The sequence below is a fragment of the Saccopteryx bilineata genome, chromosome 1 (assembly GCF_036850765.1).
Source record: "Saccopteryx bilineata isolate mSacBil1 chromosome 1, mSacBil1_pri_phased_curated, whole genome shotgun sequence".
NCBI classification, from domain to species: Eukaryota; Metazoa; Chordata; class Mammalia; order Chiroptera; family Emballonuridae; genus Saccopteryx; species Saccopteryx bilineata.
Window position 1 is genome coordinate 26873129 of NC_089490.1, and position 21901 is coordinate 26895029.

Below are 21901 nucleotides of genomic sequence, written 5' to 3' on the forward strand. Positions count from 1 at the left end.
CCCCCTCCCTCTCCCTTACCTCACCCTCTTCCCCTCCCACAGCCAGTGGCTCTATCGGTTAGAACAGGGGTAGTCAACCTTTTTATACCTACCACCCACTTTTGTATCTCTGTTAGTAATAAAATTTTCTAACCGCCCACCGGTTCCACAGTAATGGTGATTTATAAAGTAGGGAAGTAATTTTACTTTATGAAATTTATAAAGCAGAGTTACAGCAAGTTAAAGCATATAATAATAATTGCTTACCAAGTACTTTTTGTTGTATTTTCACTAAGTTTGTCAGAATATATTTTTATAAAACAACTTACTATAGTTAAATCTATCTTTTTATTTATACTTTAGTTGCTCCACTACCGCCCACCATAAAAGCTGGAATGCCCACTTGTGGGCGGTAGGGACCAGGTTGACTACTACTGGGGTAGAGTGTGGCCCCAGGCACTGAGAATAGCACAGTTGGTCTGAGTGCATCAGCCTCAGGAACTAAAAATAGCTTCATATTTGAGCATTGGCCCTAGACTGGGTTGCTGGGTGGATCCCTGTGTGAGTGCATGCAGGAGTCTATATCTCTTTATTTCCCTTCCTCGCATATAAAAATAATATATTAATTGATTTTAGAAAAAGGTTAAGAAAAGAGAGAAGATTGTCAATTTTTCCTGTATGGCCCCTGATAGGGCATTGAATCTGCAACCTCTGTGCTTCAAGATGATGCTCTAACCATCTGAGCTATTTGGTCAGAGAAATCGTTTAATGTTTTAAATTTTCCAATTAAAAGTATTTACAATTTTCTCTCTTTACTTCATTTTGACCTCTAACTGCAACATCAGTTCTTTTGTTCCATTCATTGACAATCTCTTCAAATAATTTTCTGTATTTTTCTTAAATTTCCATACTCTCAGTCTCTCATGAATGAGGTTTTTGCCTTTTTAACTCTTTTGAAGTTATTCTAATAATAGTCTTTAAACACTTTCACATGCTGTTTCACTGGTCATTTTTTTTTTTTTTTTGTATTTTTCTGAAGTTGGAAATGGGAGGCAGTCAGACAGACTCCCACATACGCCCGACCGGGATCCACCTGGCATGCCCACGGGGGCGGCGATGCTCTGCCCATCTGAGGTGTTGCTCTGTTGCAACCAGAGCCATTCTAGCACCTGAGGCAGAGGCCATAGAGCCATCATCAGTGCCTGGGCCAACTTTGCTCCAATGGAGCCTTGGCTGTGGAAGGGGAAGAGAGAGACAGAGAGGCAGGAGAGGGGGAGGGGTAGAGAAGCAGATGGGCGCTTCTCCTGTGTCCCCTGACCGGGAATTGAACCCGGGACTCCTGCACGCCAGGCCCATGCTCTACCACTGAGCCAACCAGCCAGGGCCTCATTGGTAATTTTTTTTTCTTTTTACTTGGCTTATTAGCAATAACAGATGCATACTTTTAGGTGGAGTTTCAAGATAGGACATTACTTAGTTGTCTCCTAACTCTCTTTTTACTTCTTATTATTCTCTTATATTGGCTTCTCATCTCATCCATTTTTGAATTATGCTATACCCAGGGATATAGGGATTAATCTTAGAAATTGTATCAATATTCATTCCCATGTAGATCTCAGTTAAACTCATGGCTTTGAAAGCCATCTAGAAGCTGGCAGTTCCAAGTTTTTTGTTTGTGTTTTATGTGTGTGTGTGTTTAGACTGGTTCACTTTAATTAAGCATTACATGGAAATATGCTAATAAAAAGTAGATATTAAGTACACCTCAAATAAGTTTTAAATGACATCCCAAGTTTAACACCAAGAATTTAGTTCACTCAAGTTAACACTGTACAGTTACTTGTAACATAAATGCTTCAAAATAATCAAATCACATGAAATTTTAAAGCACAAGAATATCGAGGTCTCTAGTTAAACATTTATGTAGTATTATTATTCTATCAGCCAAAATACTTGCAGTAAGACTGATAATATTTTTGCTTTGCGTAGGATTGAAGGATATGAGTCATCCATGCTGAAGCCTTTCTTTTTAACTTCAGGCAAACATCCAACTGTCTATTTGAAATTTCCATTAAATATCTAAACTAGAAGCTCAAACTGAGCTCCTGACATGCACACTGTTTCTAAACTTGTGCTTTCTACAGTTTTCTTTACTCATTCAGTGACAACTCTGTTCTTACAAATACCTGAACATAAGAACCTTAGGTTATTCCTGGCTTGCAAGGATGTGAATCACATTTTCACTTTCTGTCCTCAACAATTCTTTGGGCTCTACTTTCAAATGAATCAATAATTTAGTTATTTTTTATCATACCCACTGTCACTACCATGGAGAAGACATATCTTGGAGTATTAGAATGTTAGAAATTAAGAAAAAAAGATTTTAATATTTTATATGATGTGCATATAAGGACCATACTAAATAGGTGAGGGATGTATGGATGAAGATTAAAGTTCCTATTTGGAAGACTAAAATAATATAGACTGTAGCTTTTTTTGTAGTTATTGAGTAATAATATATTTTTATTACTATTTATAGATGAGCAAACTGTCAACTAGGTTAGTAACTTGTCTAAGATTACATGAATGAACAGTAAAACCTGTAGTCTTAGAACTAGAAATGCCTTCTTCCAGAAGTACGAAAATGAATTTCAAATTAAATGCTGTCTGCTTAAGACAGATAATGTCTCGGATAAATGTTTTGTTATTTTCCAACATTAATTGATTAATATTTACACTGTTAGAAGTCTGTTCACAGATTGAGGAGAAATTAAAAAAGGGGCTCTAATACTTCCTAAACATTTATAATTTACTTAAAATCTAGGTGTAGAAGAAGCAGCATTTACAAAGCCATAGGACGAAGATAAATAACATAACGAACAAGTACATGGTGCTGCCAGTCTCGTCTTTAGAGCTCTAGGGTGGGGAATCTTTTACATTATCTTCTGTCCTTAATTAATTCACTAAATTGGGATATTGAGAAAGGCTCATTGTAGACATGGATTGGTCACTGAATATAGTTGAAGGCAAAAAAAATTCAGCTTCCCTTTTCTATTCTCATAGTTCTGGTCAATTTTTTCTCACTCCCAAAAGTTTACTTTCTTTCATAGGAACCCTGTCTTGTCAGTTTTAGGAGGACAGAGGATTAGACTTCCCCAGCCCTGTCAGCCACTGCCTATTATCATTTCACTTATCCGCTATTAGTTGGAAAATCCCTCCCAGTCGTAGCAGCTGCTGTAATCAATTTGGCATGCTATCTTACCCATCCACGAGTGGTATTGGCACTCTGGGGGTCTTCCATTCTGATATGCACCAAAAAGTAACTTTTCTTTATTTAAGGTCTCCCAGATTGATACAGATCCTACAGAGGCCTTTGAGCTCTTGGATCTAGGGATATTTTATCATCTAGTTAGTTGTAAATTTTTTCATGAGTTTTGGTATCACCATTTCGTTGCTCTGGTTCAAGCTACCATGATGCACTATCACCTTCCAAAATCCCTTTCCTTAAAGTTTGCGTGTAAGTCTCAAGTTATTTTGCCAAGTCTTATGGAATTAACTTTTTCAATTTGTCCCTCACCCCTAGAGCTCTTTCTTCCCTCTTTTCTGAAATACTTAAATTTGATCTTTGTACTTAATCAAATTAAATACTTAATTTGATCTTCTGATTCTTGATCACACAGAAGTATAGACTTTGAAAATCCTTCTTGCCTCTAACTTGGACATTCTACATCGATATGAATTAAACATTTTTATTTTTTAAGATACACATCACTTAAATTCCTGGTGGCTATATATGATGCCTGTCCTGGTAAAACCTGTTTAAGGTGGAAATTTCCACCAGCTTCACCAAATTTCCCATTAAAAAAAAAAGCAATAATCTTGGCCAGTAAATTTAGTTTAAAAGATGAAGTGGATACAAGGGGGAGAGTGTTGGGGAGAGAGGAGTGAAGAGGGACAAGTACAGTATATGGTGACGTAAAATGATTTGACTTTGGGTGATGGACAAACAACACAATCAGCAGTTCAGATGCTATAGAGATGTTTACCTGAAACCTATTCACTTTTATTGATCACTGTCACCCATTAAATTTAATTTTCTAACTAAAATTTTTAAAAAATAAAATGATAATTAACAAATATGTTTGGGAATCTGGTAGACTATTGCTTTATTCTTTTTTTATTTTTAAGCTAGAAATCAAATTTAGTCTCCATGTTTCTTCCCCAACTTGAATGTTACAGAGACAATTTTTTTTACCTAGTGCTTATATTGAGGTGAAATAATAGGTCTTTATGCATTGCCTATGCTATCCAAAACTAAGTAAAAAAATGCTGCGGTAATATTTTAAATCCAAATTCTTTAGCCAATGTTCTGATTGCATTAAAACTCAGTTTAATAGTATTAATATTAAATACAGTTCCATTAATATAACTTTTTGGATGAGCAGAAACTTGAGAAAAGGAAGGAGAGAGAGGCCAACAAGTATCTCCATAATCTGCTGTAATTTATGCATTCATCTCATTACTCAAATGTCCTGTCACTTAACATTAATAACATTTAGGTATTGATAAGCCTATTGGTATTTATTCTCACAAATCAAATTTCTAATGAGGTCATGGTTAAGTTGGGAAATGCTCAATGGTTTAAGTTTAATTGAGTTATGATAGTTCAAAAGTGGTCCGAGCCTGACCAGGTGGTGGTGCAGTGGATGGAGCTCTCTGCATTGGTGAACGCATGGCTTCTTTGATCAGAGGCGCATCTTCCTGTCCAAGATTACTCATCTTCATACGCCCTCTCAAAGCAGCAAATCTTACTTGGTGACAAACATATATCAATTTGCTTTTCCATTTTAAAACAGCGTCTCCTACATTGACCAGATTTTTTTGAGCAGTTATCAGGATCCACCAAGGTACATGTGGCTATAGTAAAAAAAAAAGAGTAACTAAAATTACTGATCTCTTATTTCAGAACATATTACTTCTGATTACAAAAAGTACCAAGTGTACATTGTAACAAATTTTGAAAATATCAAAAAATAAAAAGCCATTAAAATATTACATATACCCATATATAAACTTGAAATTTGCTTTTAATCAATATATCATATAATAAATTTTGTCATATATTGCTCTTCTAACAAAGATTAAAGATTTTTTAGAGCTTCAAAATATTTTCTTGAACTTACAAGAGATGAACTATTCAGTCTTTCAACTAGGTCATATTTAAAATTTTAACATTTTAGGTTTATGATAAATAAATTGATATTTCATATTATAATATTTATGGTACATATTTAAGACAGCTGTGAAGAGATAGAATCCAGAGTTTTTTTACTTATATACTGCCACCAACAATATATGTAAATACTGTCACAAAATAAAATGGTATTTGTTGAAGTTTTAATTTTTACACCTTTGGTTATTTATTTGGAACAGTTTTTCATTTAAAATTTTATTTTATTTTATTTATTCATTTTTAGAGAGGAGAGAGAGAGGGAGAGAGAGAGAGAGAGACAGAGAGAGAGAGAGAGAGAGAGAGAGAGAGGAGAGAGAGACAGAGAGAGAGAAGGAGGGAGGAGCTGGAAGCATCAACTCCCATATGTGCCTTGACCAGGCAAGCCCAGGGTTTTGAACCAGTGACCTCAGCTTTTCCAGGTCAACACTTTATCCACTGTGCCACCACAGGTCAGGCCAGTTTTTCATTTTTTCTTTCTTTATTATATTGTTTATATACTTTGCTTATTATGTTATTGGTAATAAGTTTTTATTTTTCATAAATTCATAATAGCTTTTTTATTTCTTTTCATTTTTTTAAGATTTTATATTTTAAAGTACATGTAGTTTTAGATTTACAACTACTTTGAGAGTAAGGTATCGAGATTCCACATATATCCAGTGCCTCCACACATGCATAGCTTTCCCCATTATCTACAGTATTCAGTATTCATCAGAACAGTTTTTTGTTTGTTTGTTTGTTTGTTTTTTACCAAGGATGAAACTACTTTGAAACATCATAATTATCTGAAGTTCATAGTTTACATTAGGGTACATTCTATGGGATAGAAAAATGTACATTTATACCTATATTATGTATTATCTATATATATTATACAGAGTATTTTTACTGCTTACCGCCCTACAAATCTTCTGGGCTCTTCTTATTGATCTCTCCCCCAATTTCTTTAGCAATCATTGACATCTTCTTTTTTTTTTAATATATAGTTTCGTAGTTTTGCCTTTTCTAGAATGTCATAATTATACAGTACATAGCCTTTTAAAATTACATTTTATTTTTACTTAGTAATAAGCATTTAAGATTTCCACATGTCTTTTCATGGCTTCATTATTCATTTCTTTCTGGTATTGAATAATATTCCATGTTCTAGATGCACCACAATTTATTTATTCATTTATCTACTGAAGGACATTTTGGATGCTTCCAAGTTTCAGAAATCATGAACAAAGCTGCTATAATCACCCATGTGTAGGTTTCTGTATGAATGCAAGTTTTCAAGTTCTTTGGATAAATACCAAGGAACACAATGCTAGATCATATTGTAATAGTATGCTTAGTTTCATAAGACTCTGATAAACTATTCCAAATTGGCTGTACCATTCTGTAATGATGCTATCAATGTATGACAGTTTCTGTTGCTCCATAGCCTCACCAGACTTTAGTGTTGTTAATATTCTGGATTCTAGCCATTCTAAAGGTGTGAAATGGTATTTTAATGTTGTTTTAATTTACATTTTCTTGATGACATATATGTGGCTCATCCTTTTATTTGCTTACTTGTCATCTATATATCTTGTTTGTGAGCTGTCAGTTAAGAACTTGGGTACATTTTCTTAAGTGAGTTTTTTATTTTCTTGTTGTTGAGTTTTAAGAGTCCTCTGTATATCCTCAAGAATGGTCTTTTATCATATGTATCTATTGCAACTATTTCTCTGTTTGTAATTGTCATTTCTTTATCTTGTCATTGTATTTTGCAGAGCAGAAATTTTTAACTTTAATACAGTACAACTTATCCATTTTTTTCTTTCATGAATTATGCCTTTGGTGTTGTATCTAGAAAGTCATTCCATAGTCAAGGACATCTAGGTTTCTGCACTTATCTTCTAAGAGTTTTAGAATTTTGCACTTTATAAAAAGGCTATGACTAATTTTGAATCATCTTTTTTTGAGAAGGGTGTAACATCTGTTTCTAGATTTTTTTTTTTCTTTTGCATGTGGATGTCTAGTTGTTTCAATTTCACATGTTGAAAACACTATCTTAGCTCTATTGTATTTTCTTTTCTGTTTTATAAAAAATCAGTTGACTATATTTACGTGGGCCTATTTCTGGGTTCTCTAACTTGTTCCATTGATCTATTTGTCTATTGTTTTATCAGTACTATACTGTCTTGATTACTGTAGCTTTATAGTAAGTTTAGAAGTCAGGTAATGTCAGCCCCTCAACTTTGTTCATCTCCTCTTTTTTTTTTTTTTTCATTTTTCTGAAGCTGGAAACAGGGAGAGACAGTCAGACAGACTCCCGCATGCGCCCGCTGGGATCCACCCGGCACGCCCACCAGGGGCGATGCTCTGCCCACCAGGGGGCGATGCTCTGCCCATCCTGGGCGTTGCCATGTTGCGACCAGAGCCACTCTAGCGCCTGAGGCAGAGGCCACAGAGCCATCCCCAGCGCCCGGGCCATCTTTGCTCCAATGGAGCCTTGGCTGCGGGAGGGGAAGAGAGAGACAGAGAGGAAAGCGCGGCGGAGGGGTGGAGAAGCAAATGGGCGCTTCTCCTGTGTGCCCTGGCCGGGAATCGAACCTGGGTCCTCCGCACGCTAGGCTGACGCTCTACCGCTGAGCCAACCGGCCAGGGCTTGTTCATCTCCTCTTATAATGAGTTTGCTATTCTGGGTCTTTTTCCTTTCCCTATACACTGTAGAGTAAGTTTGTCAATATCCACAAAATAATTATTATTGTTTTTAAAAATTGCATAAAATCTACAGATCAAGTTGGGTAAAACCAACCTCTTGATAATATTGAGTCTTCCTATTCATGCACATAAAATTTCTTTCCATTTTTTTTTGTTGTTGTTGTTCATCATAGTATTATAGTGCTTCTCAAGTAGATCTTTCACCTGGTTTGTTAGATTTATACCTAAGTAGTATATTTTGGGGATGTTAATGTAAATTGTATTATGTTTTAAATTTCAAATCTCACTTGATGGTTGTTGTTATTTAGAAAGTCAATTGAAATTTTTATATTAACATTGCATCCTACAAATTTGCTGTAATTACTTATTAGTTTCAGCAATTTTATTTGTCAGTTCTTTCAGATATTCCACATAATCATGTGATATGTGAACAATAGCTGTTTCCTGTCTCCCTTCCCAATCTATGTGTCTTTTCTTTTTCTTTTTTTTTCTTCATTTTTTGCATTAGCAAAGACTTGTAGTATGACGTTTGAAAAAATATTTATAATATTTTTCTTGTAGCAGTTCTTGCTGTGAAAGTTCTGAATTTCTCACCATTAATTACGTTGTTAGCCTTTATCATGTTGTGAGGTGTTGTTGTATTCCTTCTTTTATTTATTGATTTTTTTTTTATAGAGAGAGAGGAGTAAGAGAGCAACAGAGAGAGAGAGAGAAGGGGGAGGAGCAGGAAGGATCAACTCCCATATGTGCCTTGACCAGGCAAGCCCAGGGTTTTGAACCTGCGACCTCAGTGTTTCCAGGTTGACGCTTTATCCACTGCGCCACCACAGGTCAGGCCATATTCCTTCTTTATTAAGAGCTTTTATCATGAATGGCTGTGGGATATTATATTAACTGCCTTTTCTATATCTAATGATGTGATTATATGTAATATTAGTTTTAGTCTGTTGATATGAGAGATTATATCAATTGTTTATTGAATGTTGAACTAGTTTTGCACATTGAAAAATATCCCATCTGGTTGTGATGCATAATTTGGTTTGCATATTGTGATTTTGATAAGCTAGTATTTTTAGAGAGATTTTGCATCTAAGTATGAGAGATAATGGTCAGTAGTTTTCTTTTTTCAAAATCTATTTGTCTGGTTTTGGTATTAGTATAAGACAGGCCTCCCTGAATAAGTTAGGAAAAATTCTTTTTGATTTTATATTTTGAAAAGATTGTGAAGAATTTATATACTTTCTAAATTGTTTATTGAAATTCACTAGTGAACCCATCTGGGTTGGTGTTTTCTGACTTGGAAGCTTATTGATTATTGATTCAATTTCTTTCTGATTGCCTATTAACTCTTATGTGAGTTTTATCCTGTTTTGTCTTTCAAGAAATTAAGCCATTTCTAGGTTATCAAATTCTTGGCATACAGTTGTTCATAGTATTTATTATCTTTTTAAATTTCTATAAGCTCTGCTTTGATAGCCCTTTTTCAATTCTGATATGAGTAATTTGTATCTTCTCTCTTTGTTGCTTAGTCTGGCTTATCAATTTTATTGATCACTTAAAAATATCTACTATTTTCTGGAAAGAACCAGCTTTTCATTGTGTTGATTTTCTCTATTAATTTTCTGTTTTTCATTTTACTGATTTCTGCTCTATTTCTTACCATTTATTTTGCTCTGCTTATTTTGGAATTAATTTGTATGTAACTTTTTTAATTATCTAAGGTTAAAAACTAAGATTATTATTTTTAAAATCTTGCTTTTTTACTAATGTAGGCATTTAGTGCTATAAATTTCCCTCTAAGCACTGCTTTTACCACATCCCACAAATTTGATAAGTTGTGTTTTCATTTTCTTTTAGTTTAAAAATACTCTTACATTTCTGTTGAGATTTCTTTTTGACCCACATGTTGAGAAGTGTGTTGTTTAATCTTCATGTAATTTAGTATTTAGTAGTTGTCTTACTGTTATTAATTTCTATCTTAATTCCATTGTGTTCTGACAACATCTATTGTAAAATTTTTATTCTTTTACATTTTTTTAAATTGTGGTTTATTTTGGTGAATATTTTATGCAAGCTTGAGAAGAGTGTGTTTTTTTGCTCTTCTTGGATGAGTAGTCTATAGATGTCATTTGTATTCAGATGATTGATTGTATTTTTGAGTTTACCCATGATCTCTTAATTGTTTGCCTACAGAATCTATTTCTGAGAGAAGGATGTTGAAGTCACAAATTATAACAGTAACTAGTTATTTCTCCTAGAAATTCTGTCAGCTTTTGCCTCACGTAGTTTTATGCTTTATTGTTAGGCACATGCATATTAAAAATTGTTATGTATTCTTGGAGAATTACTAAGAGATCTTTTTATTTTAAGGATAATAATTTTATCTGTCATATTTGTCACAAATTTTTTTCCCACTATTGTTTTCATTTTGTTAATGGTAGTTTTTAGAGAATAGCAGTTTTGTTTATTTTAAGATTTTACTTATTCACTTTAGAGAAAAGAAAGAGAGAGAGAGAGAGAGATATGAAGAAGGAGCAGGAAGAATTAACTGCCATATGTGCCTTGACCAGGCAAGCCCAGGGTTTCAAACTAGAAACCTCAGTCTTCCAGGTTAATGCTTTATCCACTGTGCCACCACAGGCAAGGCCAATAACAGTTTTATTACAAGTTAATGCATATTCATTTTTAAAAATGTAAAACCATAATTTTAACATGAAAAGATATACAGATATAAAATTAAATCAACCTTACTTAGTGAAAAGTTTATTTTTCCCATTGTTCACAATACCATCTTAATCTTTATTTAAGCATCTATAGGTATCTGAGTCTTTTTCTGGGCTATTTTTCTTACTGTCTTGCTGATCAGTTCTTTGCACCACTTCTTATGATAATACTATATTGATTTACATTTTTATACAAATTTCAGAATCACACTCAGTTTTCACAAAACAAGTAGAAAAATATCTTTTGGAGTGTGATTAGGATTACATTGAGTATAGACTAATTTGAAAAATAATGACAGCTTTACAGTGAATCATCTAATTCACAGAGAGGAAGGAGGAGGGGGGTGGAGAAACAAATGGGCGCTTCTCCTATGTGCCCTGGCCGGGAATCGAACCCGTGTCCCCCTCACGCCAGGCCCACGCTCTACCGCTGAGCCAACCAGCCAGGGCCTAATTCTTTTTTGATTATATGATTATATATCTAATTATATGATACTGGGACTTTTAAAAAATAATAAATTATACCTAATAATTTCCTTTATCTATTAACTTGATAAAATAAATTTTCTCCTCTAATCTATTTATGTGGTAACATTTATTTTAGAATGCTCCACTAACTGTGCAATTAAGGAATTTGTGCAAACTTTTCTGATTTTTCTCAATTTTGATTTTAGTTTTTTGTTTTTGAAAGATTTTTGCATCTACCTTAATGAGTAATGTTGGCCTTTTTATTTCTTAAAATTTTCTTATGAGTTCTGCCACTGGATAATATTTATCTTCCAGAATGAGTTAGAAGTATTTTTTTTTAATATTCTTTAGAATGGTTTGTATATAATTTATTTTATTTTTGGAAGCTTAATTATTGGAAGTCAATTATTACTGATTTTAATTCCTTAAGGATTTCAGATGCATTTAGATTTTCTTTTGGTCAGATTTATTATGTTGTATTTTTCAAGAATTATTCATTACATATAAAATTGTAAATGTATTGTCATAGAGTTGTATGTAATGTCCTTACATGGTTATTTTATACTTGTAGCAATGTACTAATACCTTTGATAATGTTCATTTACCTTTTCTCTTTTTTAGTCTTGTGAAAACTTTAATCATAATATTTTATACTCATTATTTTTTATTGAATTTGTGGGGTGACATTGATTAATAAAATTATATAAGCTTCCAGTGTACAATTCTATAATACATCACCTGTATATTATATTGTGTGTTCAAGTCTCCATCACCACATATGCCCTTTTTACCCTCTTCTACCTCCCCAACTTTCTTCTCTCTATATACCGTACTGTTGTCTGTGTCATTAGATTTTTTTTTCCTCTGCTTAATCCTTTTACCTTTTTCAATGAGTCAAAAAACAGCAAATTTTGGCATTAATGTGGAGAAAGAGAACCTTCGTGTACCGTTGGTGGGAATGCAAATTGGTGCAGTCACTATGGAAAACAGTGTGGAGTTATCTCATAAAATTAAAAATGGAACTGCCTTATGACCCAGCAATTCCACTTCTGGGAATATATCCAAAGAAACCTGAAAGACTAATTTAAAAGAATATATGCTACATTACCGATTTATTAATCTTTGTCTCACTAGCTAAAAATAGAGCTGAATAAGGATGTACTAACAAAGTAAGCTTATAAAAGAATTTCTGTTACATGTTTAATCCAGTTTTACTCTTATAACCATGATTAAATATCACCAGTTTAGTAAGCAAAGTTATGTATTCTGTAACAAATTAAAAGTATATAATCAATTCTGTGCTTTCACCTCTGGCCAAGATCTCATTATAGCTGAAAGGCCCGTTTCCCTCCAGCTGACATACATCAGAGGATAGATACCTTCTGAGCAAGAAGAATAAGCATAAGGAGCTATATACCTTAGCCCCCTTCTCCTCACTCCCACCACACCATTCTTGTTACTATGGGTTTAATTTTATTTTTTTTATTTTATTTATTATTTATTTATTTATTTATTTTTTGTATTTTTCTGAAGCTGGAAACGGGGAGAGACAGTCAGACAGACTCCCGCATGCGCCCCACCGGGATCCACCTGGCACGCCCACCAGGGGCGACGCTCTGCCCACCAGGGGGCGATGCTCTGCCCCTCCAGGGCGTCGCTCTGCCGTGGCCAGAGCCACTCTAGCACCTGGGGCAGAGGCCAAGGAGCCATCCCCAGCGCCCGGGCCATCTTTGCTCCAATGGAGCCTTGGCTGCGGGAGGGGAAGAGAGAGAGAGGAAAGAGGGGGAGGGGGTGGAGAAGCAAATGGGCACTTCTCCTATGTGCCCGGGCCGGGAATCGAACCGGGGTCCCCCGCACGCCAGGCCGACGCTCTACCGCTGAGCCAACCGGCCAGGGCCTAATTTTATTTTTTTTTCAAACTTCTTGACTTAAATTTTAAGTCACATTTTAAACTTTATTTATTTTCAGATATATAGATTAAATGCTATAAATTTCCTTGTAAACAAGACTGTATTTCATGAGCTTTTATTTACTACATTTTCATTACCATTTAGGTAAAATATTTTCTAATACCCATTGGATTTCTTCTTTGAATTAGATCAAGTTTTGTTAGTATTCATGTTTAAACCTTCTAGATTCTTTTTTCTGTGTATGTTTTACTCTGTTTTCTGTTTAACTGAGTAAGGTGTATAATCATTGCCTATTATAATGTTGTTCTCTACTTTTTAAAATTTCTGTATTATATTTGCATATTTTGAGACTTAATTATTAGTTGAGTTAAATTCATGGTTGCAATATTATTGAGTTTTATCACTGAATAATCAGTTTTGTCTGTATTATTTATTAATGTCTACTTCAGTTAATGCTAACATAGTTTTACTGTACTATGCTTTTATGTTATGTATTTTTCTATTCTTTAGGTTTTACAACTTTTATTTTCTCATGTGTTAGATATTTTTCTTATAAACTCTTCATTACATTTAAAACTATGTTTACTACATTCAAAAGAGTCCCTCTAAATTTATTTTTAATTCTACATTTATATTTAAAATAGTAATATATGTTGGGTGAAACATGCTTTGTTATTTTTTTCTTTTTCTTTCTCTTTTTTCTGTCTTCTGTTGTAATATAGTCCTCTTTTTTATTATTCTATCATGATATTTACTATTATGTAATATTATTCTATTTTATTATTCTTTTACTGTTTGTTAGAGGTTTCAACTTACAAATGTCATATCAAAAGTCACTTCATTTTTCTGTGTCAGTGAGTTTCCATGTAAGAAGATAAGTGTTGTTTTGTAGATAAAATTGCTTTATATTTTTTTGCTTAATATAGGAGTATTGATGTTGAACTGTGTTTGACTGAAAATATCTTCATGTTACCTTCATTCCTGGGGGAGGGTTTTCATTTTATATAGATTCCTAGATTGTAGCTATTTTCTTTCAGGATTCTGAGGATAGTATGACATTCATTGTCTTCTAACTTCCTCCTTCAATATCAATGAGAAGTTAGCTCCCAACTTAATATTTGACCTTTGAGAAAAATCTGTTATTTTCTTCAACTTTTGCTTTATTTTATTTTATTTTTTAACAGTTTACTATCTTTTTTATTATTTTCATTTTTCCCACTCTTCCCTCATTTCTTATTTTCCAATCTTTAACCTTTTTATTTAATTCCACATATTGTCTTCCCATTTTCTTTCATTTTTTACATTATTTTGCCAATTATACATAAATCAGTGCTTAACACACTCATATATTTTATTTTGGTTCATATTTTTGAGTTATGGAATTTTACATTTTTTTCTTTGTTATAGTTTTTATTTCTATGACATGTTTTTAATCTTGTTTTTATTTATTTAAATAAATTCAGGATAGTCAATTTAGAGTCTGTGTTTGTTAACTTCATTATGTGGATATCTTGTTTTTTATTTTATTTTATTTTTTTAAATGAGAGGAGGGGAGATAGAGAGAGAGACTCCCACATGCACTCTGACCAGGGTCCACCCAGCAACAATGGTCTGGAGCATCGGCTCCAGACCAATGGAGCCATGGCTATGAGAGGGAAAGAAAGAAAGAAGAGGGAGAGGGAGGGAAAGAGAAATAGATGGTCACCTCTCATGTGTGCCCTAACCAAGAATCAAACCAGGGATCTTCACACATCAGGCCGACACCCTGTCCACTGAGCCAACCAACCAGGGCCCACCTTGTTTTTAATTTTTTTTCATTTTTGATAAGATAGCCTTGTTTTCATTTGTTCCTGATTTTTTAGCACATACATTTTGTTTTGTTTTGTTTTGTTTTGTTTTTTACAGAGACAGAGAGAGTCAGAGAGAGGGATAGATAGGAACAGAAGACAGGAACAAAGAGAGATGAGAAACATCAATCATTAGTTTTCTGTTGCGACATCTTAGTTGTTCATTGATTGCTTTCACCTATGTGCCTTGACCGTGGGGCTATAGCAGACTGAAGCCAGCGACCTTGGGTCCAAGCTGGTGAGCTTTGCTCAAACCAGATGAGCCCGCGCTCAATCTGGCGACCTTGGGGTCTCGAACCTGGTTCCTCCGCATCCCAGTCCGATGCTCTATCCCAGGGGTCTGGAATTTTTTTGGCTGATAGAGCCATGAATGACACATATTTTAAAATGTAATTCCATGAGAGCCATACAACGACCCATGTACGTTACGCATTATTCAATGAAAATTTGGTGGTGTCCCAGAGGAAAGCTGTGATTGGCTCCAGCCACCTGCAACCATGAACATGAGCAGTAGGAAGTGAATAGATTGTAATACTTGAGAATGTTTTATATTTTTAATATTATTTTTTTTATTAAAGATTTGTCTGTGAGCCAGATGCAGCAATCAAAAGAGCCACATCTGGCTCACGAGCCATAGGTTCCCAACCCCTGCTCTATCCACTGTGCCACCGCCTGGTCAGGTGGCACATACATTGTTAATGCAAAATTTAAGAAAGACCTTGAGGCCTAGGATAATATCATCCTTCTTCAGAAATAATTTATTATTGTTTCTTGCTGGGAACTTACAACCACCAACCAACATTCTTTGATTACCTTAAACCACTCGAAGATTATGAAGTAATTTGAAAATGGGTGTTTTTTCCTGAGAGAGCTGGACTAATGTAATATTAACTTAGACCCAGTTTATAGAATTTTGGATTTATTAATTATATTTGCTTAATGAATTTGGATGTTTTTTATTTTCTTTTTTGTTTTTGGTCAGATTTAATATGTTGTATTTTTTCAGAAATTGTCTATTATATTATCGTTTTTCTATAGTTCTTTCTTCTCAGGCTCTAAATTAAATTTCTTTTGATGCTTGTGATAGTATAAGGCTATCAGGTTTATGTTTTTCAACATCTGTTCATTCTCTTCAAGAATGGGCAGGTGCTTGGAGGCAGAACCAGCTCAAAGGTTGATCTCAATGAAATCTTTTCTCTTTAAAGTTTTAATTGACTTTTCAACTCTGCAAAGCCTTTAAGCATCTTTCTTTTTAACTATTCTACTGTTCTCAGCAGGTGTGATATGAAAAATAAAGCTGTTATCATTTTATAGTAGGGTTTAATATTAGGTTGCTGTGTGAAACAGACTACTATAATTAATGGTCCATTTTAACATCTGATAAAGAAATCAAATTTTTAAAATAATTTGGAAAGTCTTGGTATGGTATAGATAAATAGTTCTTTGTAAAGTGGAAGTGATAGTATCTCCACATTCAATATGTTAAAATGTTTACAACAGTGTCTGGAATATAAGAGTTCTTCAGAGATTAAGAAATGGTGAACAAAAGACTATAATTGAAATTAAATCATTATTGAGTACCACTGTTAAACCAGGTAGTAGGCTTTATGCTCAACTTTATTAGCTACTTGGGAAATGCAAATCAAAACTATAATGAAATACCACGTCACAACTGTTAGAATGGCTAATGTCAAGATAATTAAAAGCACGTGTTCGAGAGGTTGTGGAGAAAAAGGATCCCTCACTCACTGCTGGTGGGAGTATAAACTGGTACACACACTATGGAAGACAGAATGAAGGCTACTCAAAAAATTAAAATACAGATACTATATGACCTGTAACCTCTCCTCTTGGTACCTACCGGAAAAATTTTAAAACATTTATTCACAAATATGTATGCACCTTAGTGTTTACTGCAACATTATTCACCATTGCCAAGACATGGGACAACAGAAGTGTCCTTTGCTAGATGACTGGATAAAGAAGATGTAGTACATATATACAATAGAATACTACTCAGCCTTAAGAAAAAATGAAATATTGCCATTTGTGACAACATGGGTTGATCATGAGCATATCATGCAAAGTAAAATAAGTCAGAACCATAAGGTAAAAATCATATAATTTCACTCACATGTAGTATATAAAATTGAAAACAACAAATGAACAAACAAGAAAAACAAAAAAAATATGTTAGACATGGACAATAGTATGCTGGCTACCAAAGGAAAGAGAGGTGGAAAGTAGTAAAGGGTAAGGGGTCAAATATATGGTAATGGTAGATTTAACTTAGGATGGTAGGCACACTATGCAATATCTAGATGATATATGATAGAATTGTACACTCAAAACCTATGTAATCTTTCCAATAAATTTAATTTAAAAGAAATTAAAAAAATAGGACATAAGAAAAAATAACATTGAGGCATAGATTAATACAGAATAAAAATGATTAATTAAGTATCATGATTAATATATTGGGTCCAAAGTGTGAATAGATGCATATTTGTTTATTGTCAAGGCATGGTATCATAGAAGAGTGATATAAAAATATAACCTTCAAGATGAGTAAGAATTATTGAAGGGAACAGGAAGTATGTAAAAAGAACACAAACTAATCAGAAAAAGTGGTATAAATTTTATCCTAGAGTAGAAAGAAAACATGATATATTTGGGCCCAAAAGCTAATTATTATGAAAATAGTTTTCATTCATTAAAAACCCATTGGTCAAGTATTGTGTTAAATATTTTGCATACATATCTTATTTAACTATCATACAACTTTGATGTAGATGTTGTCTAGATAAAAATGTGAGGTTTAAGTGATCAATATTTTCCCCAAATTTGCAAAACTAATACATGCTTAACCCAGGTTTTAATTGTAAATTGTTCCAAGTCCAGAATCCACTCTTTAAATATTTAATCAGTGTCCTCTACATTGAAAAAGTTAGACACTGACACATAAAAAGCACTTAGCAGAGGTCAGGAAATTGTGTCAAATTTGATAGCGCTTATTGTAGATCTGCCTGTGTCTAGGAGCCTTAATTATTTTACGACTACAGAGGGATGTGAAAACATGAAAAATAAAAGTTGAGGGCTTTGTGGATGACAATTTATAAGATCGAATTCTATTAAAATGGATATGCCTACATACACAAAGAATCATTTGATATAAATTCTTGATCATGTACGCTATATGCTTAATAGATGGTTTTCTGGCCTGAAACATGAATGTAGGAAAACCTTTGCTTTAGGAAAATTTAAATAATTCTATTCCCTCTACAGTATCTGGAATTAGGTGTCTTTGTTTTTTTACTTGAATATGTCTTAAAGTTGTATTATAACTGAGAATTTAATGTTACTTCCTGTTTCTCATATCTTATCCACTTCTTATTCTGATCTTAGAATTAAATCTTTGTTTCCTTTTTTTTCATGAAACATTGTCAGTGTGGCAAGAGTTATACTTGTCTATTATTCTATGACTGGTAACTGAATCTCTACTCTTGAAAATAATTTATATCAATTGATAGTACCATCATGTAAAGGTCATAAAAGGTCATAAGTAACTCTAAAATATTAATATTTGAATTTTATTTATTTATTAGGTTATTTAAGAATAAAGGGTTTACAAATTGAGAAAGGTATAATTATTTAAGTCAGGTGGATAAAAAGATAGAAAATGTTAAAATTTATTTGTAAATTTTCTTAATACAAACTAATCAGTACCACAAGAGAAGTGTGGTGTTTATTTGTCATAGGGCAACTTTCTGCATTCGTTGGGAAGTTATTTGGCTAATCAATAATCTCCTTGCCAATTTAAAGGGGCTATTTATTTATATGGACTCTACTTTTATCTGAACATTTTATCATATTTTTCAAGTAACAAAATTGTGTTGGTGACTGAATAACCTTAATTTTGAATTTAATCATACCCAAAACACCAGGACTAGGTCTGATACTGTCTTCTTGCTTACATTTCAATACAGGTGAATGTTTCTCTTTTACTATTTTTGACTCCATCTCCCATTCACCATGCAATGTATCATAAAACTGCCAAAGCCACCATGTCTGTGCCGCTGGAGATCCATAGCCTCCTCTGAGACATCGTAAGAATGGGCTACACCTGTACACTACCTTGTTTTCCTTCACCCCTCCTACTTCTTCTCCTCTTGTTTTCTTCTTACATCTATTGCTCTTCTTCCATTTCATGAAATATTCAATATGATAAATAGTTAACAAATACTATCACTTTTAATCTTTGTACAAGCTTATGAAATAAATGATATTACCATCCATTGTACAGGTAAAAGAACTAAAGCTTTCTCCACAAAGCCCTGTGTGCTTAATATAAACCCTGTTCTATTTGATGGCAAGCTCACTCTACATGCTATTTTCACTATCACTATGGATTATTTTATGTTTGTACTTCCTTAAAATATAGTCTACTCCTTCATGTTTTAACCATCAACAGCATTGATCTCTATTAATTTTCTACCACTGCTGAAAAGTATCTGTGTACATTTTCACAAAGTATCTGTGTAGATTGGAAGCCATTTATTGTTTCTTTTGTGGCTTTCAGGTTTTACTGATTGCCAAACCACACCACTGTACAACTGATAGATTTGTGCTACTCTATGATCTCTTCAAAGCCATTCACTCTTACACCTTGTATTACTCTTTCTATTTATTTTATTTTATTTTATATTTTGATCTATCAAAGGTCAAATACAGATCATTCTCTCCATTCCAGTAGGCATTATAACTTAGTATATGTTTAAATGATCAAAAGGTAAAGGGAAGCTTATGCTTATATTTATAGTGTCTTCAAAGCCTTATTGGAAACTTTTCTACAATAGTGAAAAAAATATAGTTTAATGATACAGCATATAAAAAGAGACAATAGGAGTCATCTCATAATGTTTTCAATTAAGTTGGATTAGATATCTACATAATAATTTACAAAATAGTGTTTGGCACATACTGAAGAGTCATATTTATTTCTGTTCTTTCTTTCTCTCACCTTCCAAGGTTTAAGTACAAGTGACTTATCTGCAGTTTTAAAGCTTTCATTCAGAAAATTTGGGATATCTTCCTAAATCTCCACAATTACTATAATTCCCCATTCTTACTATTTAAAGCATATTTACAAACCTTCAAAACCAACTAAATCTATTGATTTATCTGATTTTTTTTCAACTAGGTTGTAAATATGCCCAGAGGATTACTGTCTTTTATGTCTTAGTTTTCTCAGTGTCTAGCATATTGCTCAATAGATCACTAAGCACTTGATATCAGAAGGTAATTGATTAACATTCTAGCACCAGGGTCCCTAACACATTCCCTAATTATATTTAAGGTCCTCACTTATGCAGCTTCCTTTTAGTAATAATAATAACAATAGCAATAAATGTAATAATAATAATGGTATCTAAATCAACAGACTAATTTTTGATTTGTAAGGCTAGATTCCAATACATTAAATCTTAACTGCAGTTTGACATGCATATTTTAATTAACAAGTACAAAATTTTGGTAGGTTTTTCATTTTTAAAATTGTGGTTATTGATTCTGCTCATATTCTCTCTTTTTTTTTTGTTAATGACATTGACAAATCACTTAAATTCTCTGAGGGTAATTTTCACAAGGTATTAAGCAGGGAGCTAGTAATAAAATCTAGATCTTCTAAGTTTGAATTCAATTATATTTCTAATACATCATCTACGTCTTGAATTTTCAACTCTAAGGCTAAATGAGAACACCTTTAACTGTACATTTCCATTTCCACTGGTAGTGAGTTTGGATTGTCCCCTAGGCTACACCTATCAGGAATATCATATTCATATAATCAACACCAATGGTCTCATTACAGTATATATTTTTTATACTTTATTTTTGATTAATTTATAAAGCCATTGCTGTATTCCTACATGTTTTAGCTAATTCAACAAGGATTTTTGAGGTACTTTTTCTTCACTTGACCCTTTATTCCTGCAGTACCTCGTGGCCCAGAATATTCTGAGACTATATCCTAAATCATCTTATAGAGTCTGTTAATGATATCCCAAGAGATATACACTGTTGTTGTCAGTCCATCATCTTCCCTGGGGCCAAATTTATTATAAAGCCTTCACTGCTGAATCATATAAATAAATTTAATAAATTATGATTTTATTAATAATTTGAATATCTAATGGAAATCAAGATCCTCCCAAAAGACAAAGGATTATTTTATCTGTATATTAATTTTCAAACTGAGGTCATTAACGTACATTCATATAGCACTATCCAAATGACGAAACCAAGATTCATCATAATCAAGAGACGTTTTTAATTTAAAAGATTATGCTAAGAACCTGCATTTTCCAATTTATAATCTAGGATTTCTATTTTTAGCCGGAAGCTATAGGCTACATATGCACATGCCAAAGCCTCTTTTACCTGGTAGAATGAAGGTCACATAACACAGAAAGTGCAGGAGGTAATAAAAGATCTTCATTCTGTAGAAGGAAGCTGCTGAAAGGTTTGGTAACAAAATCTAGAGACCACAGCACTTTCCAAAAAGCCAAGAGACATTTACTATTTATAGTTTTCGAATAAAAGAAATTTATCCGGAAATTGTTGTATTTTTGGTGTGTACTTATCTCGCTCCATTGACTAAGGCTGTGGGCAGAATTACCCTAATAGAACACACTTGAAATTAACTGATTTTTAAGGAGGAATCTCCATGTAGAAATAGATGGTAACATGATATTTTTCCATCAGTGGTGATTATTTATATACATATATCAACATAAAGGGGCATGGATAGAGTAGGTTTAAAAGAAATATTTATTTACTACTTTAGGTGTAAAACAACTGAACATTACCATGTTAGTTAAACTCTTGCTTGTTTTTCAAAATATATTCTAGTCACTAATCTTGTGTGTGAATTCATCAGTATGTCCATATATCCAAAATACTTATTTCTAGTTAACTCAATATTTTCCCAAAATTATTCATTTACGTAAGTTTAGATATTAAGCCTCACTTTTGTCACTGATTCTTACTACT

General features: G+C 33.2%; 1 protein-coding gene across 1 annotated transcript; it reads right to left on the minus strand.

The window, feature by feature from the left end:
* Positions 1–4750: 4750 nt before the first annotated feature.
* Positions 4751–21347, minus strand: DEFB114 (defensin beta 114). The gene is made up of 2 exons (XM_066252565.1): positions 21290–21347; positions 4751–4896 (listed from the first exon to the last, which is right to left on the minus strand). Exons 1-2 carry the CDS (start codon positions 21345–21347, stop codon positions 4751–4753), a joined length of 204 nt encoding a protein of 67 aa, XP_066108662.1.
* Between the last annotated feature and the right edge of the window lie 554 nt (positions 21348–21901).

Coding starts and splice junctions, on each gene's coding strand:
- DEFB114 (XM_066252565.1), bottom strand. CDS start 21,347: ATGAAGATCTTTTATTACCTCCTGCACTTTCTGTGTTATGTGACCTTC. Junction 4,897..21,289: donor TGTGACCTTCATTCTACCAG/GTAAAAGAGGCT, acceptor TTTTTACTATAG/CCACATGTACCTTGGTGGAT.